The sequence below is a fragment of the Musca autumnalis genome, unplaced genomic scaffold, assembly GCF_047663935.1.
Source record: "Musca autumnalis isolate F117 unplaced genomic scaffold, ASM4766393v1 scaffold_2, whole genome shotgun sequence".
NCBI lineage: Eukaryota > Metazoa > Arthropoda > Insecta > Diptera > Muscidae > Musca > Musca autumnalis.
The window spans coordinates 164,059,102-164,073,646 of record NW_027411755.1 but is presented as its reverse complement, the minus strand read 5'-3'; the positions used below and the strand labels follow the sequence as shown (position 1 = coordinate 164,073,646).

Below are 14,545 nucleotides of genomic sequence, written 5' to 3'. Positions count from 1 at the left end.
CTACATGAGGAGGATTCTTCCAGTACAGCAACACAATGGCATGATCTTGTTGCAGTATCTGCTCGAGTGTTGCCGCAAGACTCATCCAAATCACCATATGGTGGATAGGAAAACCCCCTCGGCATGTCAGGGGATATTTATGAGGGACCTTGCTTGATAGGCTTAATCAGATTTAAATAGCATTCAAACGGATGCAGTCGCTGATGCCATAAACAACTATCGTGTGAATGCGTGTCTCTGACAACATCCTCCATTTTTCGGGGCTGAGGAGCGTCAGCTGCCACTACAAACCAAAGTAGTTTTGGCTCAACTACGCTAGGAATCATGCAGCCGTCGGAATTGCTATAGGGCAAGGATTAATGACACAGTGCAAAACAACTGCCCAGCATGCGGTACAGGCGCGCACGACACACTGCCCCTTTCAACTGCCTGCCAAACCTACTCAACTAACTGCAGTTGATCTGTGTGTACATCCCATCGAAGCAGCCAAATTCCTAGAACTGGAGATAAACCCAGAGCCAGATTAAGCCAAGAATGAACGTACATCAAATAACAAGTAAGAAAGTATCAGTCATCTGTGCCGACAGAGATATATCCTTAGCCTCGAACCTAAAGAAATAAAGCAAACCCAATATTTCTGACGTCTGTATGGGTTTTTACAATTTTTGGCCAATTTCTCAGGATATATAAATTGGCCCACAAAAAAATTGTACGGCTTTTACAAAACATGTTGCCAAAAATTTTAAAATACAATCCCAGACGAGTTCTTAAAAGTTTGGACCAATCAGAAACTCCCTGCGAGAGTTATCTTGCGGATTTTCCATTTTAGTTGGTGCCGTTAAGGTTTCTTGGAGCTTTTAAGGCCTGCGTACATAAGCTGCTCTGCCTGATTACCTTGCTTTCCTGCTTCATTTTTGACATAATAAAAATAAAAGAATAAAGAAGGCCGAGGAAATTTCGAACTGGGTTGCCCTTTTCTTTTTTATTCTTTTATCAGAGGTAAGCAGGCAAGGCAGCTTATGAACGCAGGCCTTTAGGCCTTTATCTCAGGAAGTATGTACCATCATAAAAGGGGCGGCAAGGACAATATCCTAAAAAAAATTCAAAATGATCCGAGAGGAGATCTTAAACTTTACTTTTTCCGTATTTTGTGTGGGAGGTACCCGAAGGTGTGGACCGATATAGTCCATATTCGAATCCTATCTATACGTGAAAGTAATATTACCATATGCAAAGTTATGACCAATTCAGTTACTCCCTTTGTGAGTTAGCGAAAAATGTTGAACTTTTATGGGGGAGGTGCCGGAAGGAAGTGGACCGACATGGCCCATCTTCGAAATTACATGGATGGTGGATTCCTAGACCGGATAGACACATACGACTCGATTGCAGAGGAAGAAAATAAAAGGAAAACAGGTTGTTGTTGTTGTTGAAGCAACGCAACTATGTATGTTTGTTCGTGTATTATGTCAGTTTCTGTATCCAGACTCAAGAAATCTGCAAACTGGACTAGTTGCGTCCATAAGGAATCAGGTGACAGGTGAGTGGGGTTAGATAGGCAGCTAAACACATGCAGTGTATCGTGTGGTCCCAATCCACAAGCTGGGCATGTGTTGGGTATCGTGGCGTCAATTCGGGTCCAATATGAATTGAGGCGGCTGCATCGTCCGGGTCTTTACTGGGCTAAAAACACTCGTGTTTGCCTTGGCAGCTGGCGTTCTTCTGCTGCGATGGAAGGGGGGTGGTCTCCAAGTACGGCATTCACACTGTATCTCTGTACTGCCTACGCAACCATATCGGTGTGAATGCTATCCAAGCCTGCCTGATAGGCTCGTTGGTCTAGACTCTAAAGGTTCTCTTTTATACCGTTGGACCTCTCTCTCTAAATCATGAAGATCTCTCCTGACGTGGTTATTGTTGTTTTATGCGCTGGCATAACTTACAAAATTTGTTGGGGGTTATTCGCGAACGCAACTTAAATCAAATCGAGAACATTAAACTCAAAAATTTCGTAGAAAATGTTGTACGTGTAACGGCTTCGGTTTAAACCCTGGCCGAAATCGTTCGTGTTCCTCATATTGTAATGTTTAAAGATTTTATATTGCAGTGAATATTGCGAACTCCAGTTTGGGGATTATGTCCGCTTCATATCACCGAGCATATCTCCGCAAATTGATTTAGGTTTTATGTTCGTTGGAAGTTGTGTCACGGCACTTTTTTACAATACATCGCTTTTTCGTACATTCTCTTCTTGATAAAATTTTTTTATATTTATTTTGGATTGTTTTTGAATAGAAAATCTTTTTGAAAACAAATGTCCACTTTTACAACAAGCACAATTTTAAATTCGAATATTTATGTTTTCATTTTAGTTTGTGTAAAATTAAATCCCCTGATAAGAATTTTCTGATGACTTAACATTATTTCCACAACATTGGCCCATAATTAATGAATTCTAAATCAGCAACAATCTGTAATGCCCGTCATGTATTGGGGCGGTAGAATATAATTAATTATGCCTCCTTGCTGTCATCTGAAAAAAATATTTATTAATCATTTGTTTTGTGTGTTGTTTCTTTGCAGCGTTTAAGGGTACCCTCTGCTGCTCATTTCCGTTTACACGACTTCCGTTTCGATGACATTCATTTCGAAGATGATGATACATTAAAGGTTTGTAATTTCAGATTCTGTGGGTGGAATATAATTTTAATAAATTAATTGTGTTGTCTTATTTTCATTTTTGTTCTTGTTAATTTAGGCTTGTTTACGCATGTTCTTGGATTTAGATTTTGTTGAACGTTTCCATATTGACTATGAGGTGCTGTGCCGTTGGTTACTGAGCGTTAAGAAAAATTATCGCAATGTGACGTATCATAATTGGCGACATGCCTTTAATGTGGCCCAAATGATGTTTGCTATATTGACGGTAAGAGATGAGACAAGAAATGAATAAACTTTATATATTTTCTAAGAAACTTTGTCCCGAAAACTTTAAGCGAAAGTAAGGAATGTGTGGAAATGGTAGGATGAGGGCCGCTGTTACGAGAGGCAGAGCAAAATGTTTTTTTTTTATTATTTTCTTTTTTTCAAAAAATATGTATGTATCACTTTTACAATTAAATTGCTTAACAAAATCCATGTTATTAATGTGCCCATTTATAATAATATTCTTGCGTTGCCCAAAAATTAAAGCATACTTTTAGGAACCATATAAAAATCGATTAAATATACCCAGCAAACCAATCGTACCGATATCGTAACGAAATCGGAACAAATTTCGGACGTTACGTCCGATATCTGATCCGAAATCGTAACGATATCTTAACGAAAGTTGTATGGAGTGGTTGACATAATTTCGGAACGAAATGTCGGAGCGAAATCGGATCGATTTCGGTCAGAATTCGCAACGAAATCGGAAGAAAATCCTTGGGAAATTCGGAATTCGAATTTTGTCCTCCGAATCTTCGTACAGATTTCTGAACGATTTCGGAATAATGTCGTATGAAAATCTGAGGTTCCTTCCGAACTTTCGTAAAGATTTCTGAACGATTTTGGAATAATTTCGTATGATTATCTAAGGAAAAAATTTTTTTCGGATGCCAATTCTTTATTGATAAATTTTCTTTGTTATGTTTTTTATTGGAATATTATAATTTCAAAGATATCTAATGATTTTCATTGTTGTTATCATTTTGTAGTTATAGCACTAGCTTGAATTATTATATGTTGCATTTATAATTAAAATATTTAAAAAATGTATATGCGAATTTTATAACCAACCATTTTGTTTTTCGACAACAAACTAAAATGTTGCTTGTTAAATATATACAAAAGGTGGTTGTTGTGCGAAGGGAAATTTGTTTCCGACATATCGATCCGAATTCGTAACGAAATCGGAAGAAAAACATTAGCAATTTCGAAGGGAAATTTACCTCCGACATTTTCTCCGAAATCGGAACGAAATCTGAACGAATCCCCTTACGAAAAATCGTATAGAAATCGATACGAAATCTGAACGATTTTGCTTCCGAAATTGTTCCGATATGTCGGACATCCGACATTTGGTTTGCTGGGTATGAAGACAACGAGTAAGCAATGGTAAAAAAGGGTTAATTAAAGTGTAAACTTTTGAGCTAACTGTTATATTCTGTTAAATTCGCTTCCAGTGCTTATTTCACAAATTTTATTATATGTATTATATTATTATATATACAAATATTATTATATATATCGCGAAAGTTTGATAATGGTGATATGTGAACTTTATTAATGTATTTTCTAATAACTATTGGAAAATATCCATGGCTATATGACAGAAATTGAATTGAAAATTTTATAACGCCTCTTTTTTAAATATGTAAAAAAAATATTTTTGTAGATTTAAAATTATTTACCTGTTATTTTAACATAATTTCATTACCTCCAACTTTTTAATTCTTTAACGAAAATTCAAAAATTTGTTAATTTTTTAAATTGGCCATAATTTATAATTTTCTCCATATTTTTTGTCATAGCATCCTTACTTTTGCTTAAGTTTTTCCTCATAATATGTTTTAATGTCTTGTTTTCTTTTGGCCCAAACCTTAAATATATAAAAATTTACGCTTTTATTAATCAAAGATTTCCCATCACGGACAGGCCACCCAATGGTGGAAGATATTTGGTGAAATGGAATGTTTGGCGTTAATTATTGCTTGTCTGTGTCACGATTTGGATCATCGGGGGACCAATAATTCATTTCAAATTAAGTAAGTTTCCAACAAAACACTTAACATTTAACACTTTTTTTTATCAAATTTGTTCCTTTTGCAGAGCCTCTTCACCACTGGCCCAATTATATTCCACCTCAACCATGGAACATCATCATTTCGATCAGTGCTTGATGATTTTAAATAGTCCCGGAAATCAAATTTTAGCCAATCTATCATCAGAAGATTATTGCCGTGTTATTAAAGTATTAGAAGATGCTATTTTATCCACCGATTTGGCAGTATATTTAAGGTAAGTGGTGTAAAATCTGATTAAAGAAGAATAATTAAATGTTTGTATTCTTTAGAAAACGTGGCACCTTCTTGCAAGATGTCCACCAACAACCCTTAAGCTATTGGATTGATGAAGAACCACGAGCTCTATTGCGGGCCATGAGCATGACAGTCTGTGACTTGTCGGCCATAACCAAACCTTGGGATATTGAGAAACGTGTTGCTGATTTGGTCAGCTCGGAGTTCTTTGAACAGGGTGATATGGAAAAACAGGAATTAAATATAACTCCCATTGTAAGTATTTTGAAATTTCGAATGGTATGTTTCTCTAAGACCATTCGCGAACAAATTCTATTACATAACTACCAAAATCCTGTTGTTGTTAAATTTTTTATTTAATTGAAAAAAAAAACAGAAGTTTGGTAGTAATTCGAATGAATTGATTTTGAATCGCCATAAGAATAAACTTAGATTTATAAGTTTAAAAATGGGTTTAAAGTTTAATTAAGTTTGGGAACGCACAGCCACCGAGCAACCAAATATATATAAATATACCCCTAGCGCTACGATTTACAGCTACCGAACATAATAAGTTTGTTATGTAAAGCATTCGAATAATCATTTGCGACCCTATAAAGTATAAACGAGTATATTCTTGATCAGGGTAAAATTCAGAGTTGTTGTTGTAACAGTGTTTTATTATTATATTTTGTTTTTCAATATAGTCAGGCTTAATCCCATAGTCGTTGTTTTAATTTTTTATTAAAACAATTTTAATTTATTAGTGGGAAAAAATTGGCGATATTTACCAAGGGGTAAGGCAGGGAAGACTATAGTTTCAGATCTGCCACAGATCTTCATCATTTCCCTTGTTTCTTGTTTTCCAACAAGAAACTTTTATACCCAAGTGTCAATTGCCCGCTGAAATAGATACGTGTGTAAAGAAACACTCCGATCGAGAATTTATTTGGCACTACCTAAACTCGAGTAACTTCACTTGCAAACAAACCAAATCTTTTCCACTGCTATGCGTTCAATCTGGCTGTGGGTCTATCTCCAGTTCCAGGAAAGTGGATACTTCGATGGGATGTAACCACAGATCCACTGGAGTTGGATGAGTAGGTTTGGCGGGGCAGTTGAATAGATTCTTAGCATCGTGCAGGGCCATGCCGCATACTGGGCAGATGTCTGGCACGGTGCGATCGATTCCTGCCCAATAAGAATTTAGGCGACTGCAATATCCAGAGCGTAGTTGAGCCAAAACTACTCTGGTGTATCGTGGCAGCTGACGCTCCTCAGCAGCGATAGGTGGGGGATGTATTCCGAGGACTTTATTATTATGTATTCGCTTATGGTGATTGAGATGGCTCTCACGGTAACGCCAGAACAAGTACTGCAACGAAAGCATCTCATTGTGTTGCTGTGCTGGAAGATTTTTTGCCTCCTCATGTAGAAGGTCCACTGAAGACTTGAGAAGGCACCCTGTTTCTGTTCAGAGGGAGGCGTTCTGACAAGTTTGAATCATTTTCCATTGTGTATCACATAAACTCGGGGACCAAACTGCAGCCGACGTATCGCATATATGTGGTCAGCAAGGTTTCTTTATCTGCACCCCAAGTGCTGCCGGCTAGGTACTTGAGGACCTTGTTTCTGCATTTCAGTTTGTCGCAGATAGCTGCAGAATGCGCGGGCGACGAGAACTTAGTGTCGAATGTGACCCCTAGAATTTTGGGGCAGTTTGTTGTCGGACTTTTGCTACCATCAACCACCACGTTCAACTATCTTCTATACTGCGCCGTCCATGTGGTGAACAGAGTGACCGCAGATTTAATGGCGAATATCTGCATATTCCTCGCGAGGAAAAATGTGGTATTATCGGCTAAATAGGAGTTCAGTCTCTCGCAGATGTCATCAGGGTAGGTTATTGACGCCAGGATCGTACAATCATCCGCATACGTTACGATCTCGATGCCGTCTGGAGGGGGCGGAATACAGGAGAAGTAGCGGAATACAGTTCCGGAGATATCACCCCACCTTGGGAAACTCCCTGTTTCACTCTACGGGGTTTGGACTTCTTGTTTCTGAATTCCACGTACGACTGGCGTCCACACATATAGTTGACTATTCAACGTTTCAAGCTTGGCCGGAGGGTTGTCTGCTCAATATCCTCAAACAGCGTAGAGTGCCTGACTGTATCAAAGGCTTTTGATAAGTCAAGCGCCACCATCGATAGTTCTATCACACGGTGGTCTCTGGTTGAGTCCTTGACAAATATGTGTGGTAATGGCGTGTAGCGGAGTTGTCGTGTTGTGCTGCTTATGGAATCCATGCTGATGATCGGCAACTTGATAGCTGTTTCTGATACTGAGGGGAGGACTAGGGCCTCAAGGGTCTTTGCTACTGGCGACAAAAGCGAAATCGGCCTCTACGATTCACTTTTGCTGGCATCCTTACCGGGCTTCCGAAGTGGGACCACCCTGGCCATTTTCCAGACTTCGGGAACAATGAGGGTGGATAGTGACAAGTTGAGAACTTTAGTGAGATACTCCAATCCCGGCTCATCCAGCTGCTTAAGCATTACCATGGAGATTCCATCAGGGCCCTACGCTTTGGATGATTTACCGTTCCTGATGGCATTCGCAACATCGTCCCTTATAAACTGTGGTGGTTTATCCTCGGCAGGAAGAAATCTGATGCGACGTAATACTCTCCTCTTCGCCCTGTCACTCTCGGGGTGCTCGACAAACTGCCGATTGAAATAACTTGTGCACCTCTTCGGATCAGTCAACGTAACGTCGACAAACGTGACTGAGGTCCTATCTTCCATCCTTCCAGGGTTCGAGAGTGACTTAACCGTTGCCCACAATTCACTTATACCGGCTCCAATGTTGCAACTCTTCAGATGATTAAACCACTTGTTCCGCTTATGTTAGCCGACCAGCCTGTTAACTTCCAGTGTCAGCTCCCTGACTCTGGCGTCATTGGGGTTGGCTCGATGAAGCTCATCACGCTCATTTGCTAATCCCGTCGCCAATGCTGGGAAACTTGGTCTTACTTCGGGTATTCGACCTGCAGGGATATGGCGAGCGGCTGCAGCAGTGAGGATGTCTCGGAACGTCCTTTCCGCTACCCGAACATCAGAAGGAAGCGGTGATTGGTGAACTCTCTGAAACCAGGCCAATCAGCTTTCTTATGATTGACGAATGTGCGGCGTTCAGAGGTAATGAAAGAGGGTGGTTTGCTAATGGAGACAATTATGGGGAGATGGTCTGATCCAAGGGAAATGACGGGTTGCCAGGTAACGTCATTTGTCAGACCAGGTGACACGATGGTTATGTCTGGCGAACTATGACACTCTCCTCTGATTCTGGTAGGTTGTCCTCATTGACCGTGCAAAACGTAGAGCTATCAATCTGCTCAGCCAGCACTATACCCCTCTGGTCGTTTCAGAGGACCGAATGCCACAACTCATGATTCATTTTCCAAAAGCGGGCTGATGTTGGATGTATAACCTGGAGTGCAGTTAAATATCGGCGGCTGTTTACGTTAATCAACTCCACCTCTCTAGTTCTCAGGTATGCTAACCCCATACATTCAATGTACGGGTCATTAGAACCAGGCTCATGCAAGTTAGGTCTGCATTGAACAGTCTGGTGCAACAGAAAAGCTAGTCCCACCACCACTTCGGGTGCGATCTTTTGTGTTAACCATCAGAACGCTGTTCGCTGTAGCTTATGTTGAGCTTGGTTTTCTGCATCGTCACGACCACGATATTCTTACGACTCATAAAATTCAATATTTCCTCGATCTTACCTTGGATTGCAAACATTATGCATTTCCAGGGATTGGAACAGCAACGACTGCGGTTAAATGATGTGATGGGTCGGGGGGAATGCATGGGAGTCTCATATTCTGATGACGACTATGACTCAGTGGATGCTGTGTTTTCGCAACATTCACCAACATAAACCCTGTCGTAGTCCCTCACATGGAAGAGTCCAGATCAACCCCTCAGATTCAAGCACTACCGATAACTATAGCATCTCACCGCATTTTGAGTGTGGTGAATACGAATGTGATAAACCGAGCACATCCAATTTAGACCTGGGTTTTCCTCCATCTCAGCATGAAACAAAAAAAAAAAAAAAAAAATGCCGAACAGGCATTCCGGGACATGCTGCTCCTAACACGAAAATACAAACATAGGTACACTGAGGAGACTGTCGTTACCAGAATGCTGATATAGTGAAGTTCCGGATCAAACCGTTGTCGAAGAAAACGACATCGTAACATTTCTTCGAGAAATATCGAGATCAGGTTCGAACGTCGGTTCACCACTTAGGGTACCCTCCACACAAATATTCAAAAATGTACGCAAAAGTGCAGTTTATAGACGGACATGTCACCTGCTCACAAAAGTGAGGAGTTAGCGGCTGTTCGAGGATGATTTTAAATTTTTTATCGAAAGTACTCCTTATGGTCCCATTTACCGCAAGTCACGGTTTGTAGTCAAGCCCTGGATTTGTGATACAATGGTCGGAAAGCTCTAAAATTCGACGATAAGTAATGACTCCCAAACTATCCATTTCCAAAATGTTCTCCTGTGTAAAAAATTAACACTTTTTGCGCTTTAATTTAAATAAAATTTATTAGCGAAACATTCGCATTTATTCGGAACGTCCACAATCGTTGAGGTGAATCGGCCAAATGTTTCTATATTTATATTGGCAGGCTCATAATTCCATACATAATTTTTGGAAAAAAAATTTTCGATTCTGTAGAAAAACTCCCCACTATTAATACTTCCCTCTCTCTTTTCTTTACAGGATATAATGAATCGTGAAAAAGAAGACGAATTACCCATGATGCAAGTCGGTTTTATCGACTCCATATGCTTGCCAATATATGAGGTAAGTTTTTTTGACAACTAATTATATCCAAACAGATCTTCAATCATAATTTTTCTTCCCTCTTGCAGGCCTTCTCTACATTATCCGATAAATTAGAACCACTAGTTGAGGGTGTACGTGATAATCGCCAGCATTGGATTGAATTGGCTCAGGGTGTTGAAACCAAACAAACAAAGAAAAGCAATGGTATTGTTAAGGCCAAAAATAACAAATACAACAATAGCAACAATTGTAATAACAACAAAAATAGTAATAATGAAAAATCCACAGAAAATGGTGGTGGAACTGATTGTGGTGATGGCAATGCTCTCAATTCGCGTCTAAATGATGCCGATGACAATGAAACATTACAAAATAATGCCACCACCGATGAGTGTCCTGATGACGAGGTCGACGAAGCCGAAGAAACTGGTATTGAGGCAGATGATGATGATTCTGAGGTGGAAATGGAACATCATTCAAATGATGGTTATAGCAGTGATTCAAGTCATCTTTCAACACCACCACCCACCGGAGAAGAGGATAGCTCACCAACTTCACCGGCCAAGACAGAGGCGGCCACCAAAAAGCAGGCCCAATTAATGGTTGAAAATCTTGAGAGTCTTAATCATAATCCTCTGCACAAGCAGCGCAATTCCTCATCGTTGTCATCGTCGTGTAGGAATTGTGAGTGTATGCGTTTGAGGAAAACTTCTTCGTTGAAGGGGGCAAGTGATTATAAGTCGCATCCCCACACGGGTGGAAGTCATAAGTCACACAGTAAAAGTACCCCCTCAATGACAAGTTGTGGTACTACAGCAACACAGGGTGCAGGTCACCAACAAAATACCTCCAAAGAATGTCATTGTCATCAGAGTAGCAGCAGTAGTAGTAGCCGTGGTGGCGGTGGTCATCATCATCACCACCACCATCATCATGCGAAACACAGTCATCATCAACACCAAAGTTTGGGTAATACACCTTACCACAGTGGTGGCCACCATCATCATCATTATCACCATCATCATCATCACCACCACCAGGGTAATAGTTTAAGCAGCAGTGGTGGTGGTGGCGGTAATGGCAGTGCCGGTTCCTCCCTGTGTGGTGGTCTTTCAAATAACTCCAGTCTTTCGGAAAGTGATAAAATACCAAAAATTGTTGGTAAGTTGGGAAATCTCGATGCATTACATCATGTTACCAGTGGCGGCGGTGCCACCACTACTACCAACAGTAATGGTAGTAGTATTTTGGCTACACCACCCAATGGCCTGGTAGGATTTGGAGTACCAAATCTGTTAGCCTCCAGACGCCATTCGGAAGTGAATGGCGGCATGACTTTAAATCTAAATTCCAATTTGAATTCCTGCAGTACAAGTAATGTTACCCTATCCCCGGTGATAACACCACCAATGGTGGCTGCCATAGCAGCAGCGGTACCAGTTCTAACACCAGACATAATAACATCGGTAACCTCACCAACGGCATCATTAACAGCAACTCCAACAAAAACAGCAAATGCAGCAGCAGCAACATCGTCGGCATCATCAAGAATGGAAGCCAGAGCAGCGGCGGGGCCAGCGGAAGCAACAACCACGTGTGATAAGTAAATTTTAGTGAAAAAAAACGTAATAAATGGTAGTGGTAAAGACAATTTGTGATTTATTTTTTTTTTATAATTATAAATTCAATAAAACAAATCAGACAAACTCTGAATGTGGATTGCCAAAGTTATAGCGTGCTTACCAAGATAATGATGCTAAGTTTGGGATAGCTTGGAATGTGGAGAGATAAACTTTTTTAGAAAATAATCTTCGGAATTGAGAGAAGTTTATATATTTCATTTTAAAGTTTTAGCGCTATTCAATTCTGTTTAACTATATTCGTCAGGCAGAACTTTGTAGGATCAACGAATTTGTATGCTGATAAGGCTTACAACTGGAAAAATCTGCCTTTAAGAGGTGGGACCTAAAATTTACGATCACGGCTACTCCAATATCTTACCTCCTTATGCAGTTGTTCGTGAAAAAATCGAAACGTTAAGTCAGGATCAGTTTAGAAACTATAAATAAGAAGTATTTGTTTATAATACGCTCTGTATCTTAAGATATTGTTTTCTACTGAAATCCTCAGGATTTTTAGGGCACGAGATTTTCAAAATCTGTTAACCTTTATTTTCAGTTCATAAAAATGGAATATAGGTTGGAATCCAATGCCCTAAGCCGGCTTGGCGGCCTCGACACATAAGAAGCATGGCATTCTTACTGAAGTCCTATCTGATAAAAGACTAAAGACCAAGTTCGACCTAATAAAAAGATTTCAGAATCACATTTGAACTAGGTCGAACTTGGTCTTTAGTCATTTACCAGATATGACTTAAGCAAGAATGCCATGCTTCTTACGTGCCGAGGTCTTAAAATAAGTCGGACATTCCACTGTGAAAAACTCAAGGTACTTATCGAGACTAAAATGACCTTAATTCGGGCTTGCTATTTTAGGTAGCATAAAACCTAAACCAAAAGAAAAAACTGTCGAATGTCTACACATACATATGTTCCCATACCCATACATATTAGAGTATTTTAGCTATTTTAAAATCAGTAGTCCGGTATGAACTACTATAGTGAAACTTCTCTATAACGTTTATGTTGTTAAGTTTATACATTATAGAGAATCATCGTTATAAAGAGAACACTTTCACGTGAAAAGTAATTTATTTGTAGACAGCGGAATTTTATGCAACCCCTATTTTTGGTCCGATTCGTGTCAAATTTTGGGACTGGGCATATTTTTGGCTTCTGATTACATTGCAATCGAAACATATGACATATGCAAAATTATGCAAAATGCATAAATTTTTGCATATGCAAAATTTATGCATTTTACATATTTTCTTATGCAAAAAATATTTCAATAATAGGTACAGAAATGTCTATGTCTACAATTTTTCTGTTTAAAGTTCCCTTCAGACAAGTCAATAAAATAGAGAAATGTATAACCACAGCCACAAGCTTCAAAATACCGAAAATCGGGAGGTATCGTTCTATGGGGGCTATATGAAGGCCTGAACCTAAGCCGACAAATTTTAGGTGGAAAGTTTTATACTCCCAACGAAGACTTAATATCGAATTTCAGCCATTTTGGAGGGATTTTGAGGGCACATCCTTCTAAATATCAGAAATCGGGAGGTACAATTCTATGGGGGCTATATGAAGACGTGAACCTATGCCGACAAATTTCAGGTGGTATGTTTTATACCCCCAACGAAGACTAAATACCAATTTCAGTCATTTCGGTGGGATATTAAGGCTACAATTTTCAAAATACCGAATATCTGTAGGTATCGTTCTATGGGGGCTATATGAAGACGTGGACCTATACCGAGAAATTTCTGGTGGGAAGTTGTATAACGCCAACGAAACCCAAATACCAAATTTTAATCATTTCGGTGGGATATTAAGCCTACAATTTTCAAAATACCGAATATCTGTAGGTATCGTTCTATGGGGGCTATATGAAGACGTGGACCTATACCGACAAATTTCAGGTGGAAAGTTTTATACCCACAACGAAGACAAAATGCCAAATTTTAGTCATTGCGGTAGGATATTGAGGCCACAACCTTAAAAATACCGAAAATCGGGAGGTACCATTCTATGGGGGCTATATGAAGACGTGGACCTATGCCGACAAATTTCAGGTGGAGTGTTTTATACCCCCAACGAAGACTAAGTACCAATTTTCAGTCATTTCGGTGGCATATTGAGGCTACAACTTTCAAAATACCGAATATCGGTAGGTACCGTTCTATGGGGCCTATATGAAGGCGTGGACCTATGCGGACAGATTTCAGTTGTAAAGTTGCATACCCCTAACGAAGACTTAATACCAAATTTCAGCCATTTTGGTAGGATATTTAGACCACAAATCCTTGAATATATTTTTGCATATGGTTTTGCATATGCTCTTTTTATGCAGATATGTACAAATATGTCAAAATATGCACGATATGCAGAATATGCAAAATATGCAAAAATTTCTGGGGCTAATTCGTTTTATTTTCTAATAAAACGAGTTTCTCTCTAATCAGATTTTCTCTACGACCATCCTAACCATATATGCATTTGCATAGGATTCCGCAGTCTATTTATTTGGTTCATAATTTGTATCAGTGTATGGTATTTTGATGAGTATTTACCTTAGATGACATAAAATTTTAATTATAAAATGATTTGATACAAAAAGCTTCCGCACCAAAAGCTTTTAAAGTTTTAATTTTTCAGAACTTTTTGCAATTTTTTGAAGTCACTGTAAGTCGATATTTATATGAAATCAAAGTATAGGGGCCCACGACATAACCCCAACATGACATAACCGTTTGTTTCTCACTAATTTTATCCTCATATTATTTCATATATATCATTTATTTCATATATCATAAATATTAAACGTGGTTTGTGCGGGACCTTTTTCAATATTTAAATGGAATAAGAGTTTTTTTAGTCATTTATAGGCAAAAGGCCATTCATTCGTGCAACAGGAAATACATTTTTAAAAAATTTGTTCTTCTTTTCGTAGAATTTAAAAAAAAAATGTTAGAAATTGGTTTTGCGGAACCCTTTTATAATAAAATGGATTTAACGTTTCTTTAGGCACTAATAGGCAAAAGTACAT

At 39.1% G+C, this 14,545-nt stretch overlaps 1 protein-coding gene across 21 annotated transcripts in view; it reads left to right on the top strand.

Annotated features, from left to right (window-relative positions):
- Positions 1-11,625, top strand: part of Pde11 (Phosphodiesterase 11) — a 346,062-nt gene extending 334,437 nt beyond the window's left edge. For 11 of the 21 annotated variants that reach the window (XM_073969741.1, XM_073969729.1, XM_073969721.1 and 8 more), the window contains 7 exons: positions 2,584-2,670; positions 2,759-2,926; positions 4,621-4,748; positions 4,813-5,001; positions 5,057-5,276; positions 9,809-9,892; positions 9,961-11,625. In XM_073969741.1, coding sequence (XP_073825842.1) covers positions 2,584-2,670; positions 2,759-2,926; positions 4,621-4,748; positions 4,813-5,001; positions 5,057-5,276; positions 9,809-9,892; positions 9,961-11,481 — 2,397 coding nt within the window. In that variant the 3' untranslated portion in view covers positions 11,482-11,625. The remainder of the gene's footprint in view (positions 1-2,583; positions 2,671-2,758; positions 2,927-4,620; positions 4,749-4,812; positions 5,002-5,056; positions 5,277-9,808; positions 9,893-9,960) is intronic. The other 10 variants (XM_073969743.1, XM_073969730.1, XM_073969732.1 and 7 more) reach the window with 1 other exon arrangement.
- The last annotated feature ends 2,920 nt before the right edge of the window (positions 11,626-14,545 follow it).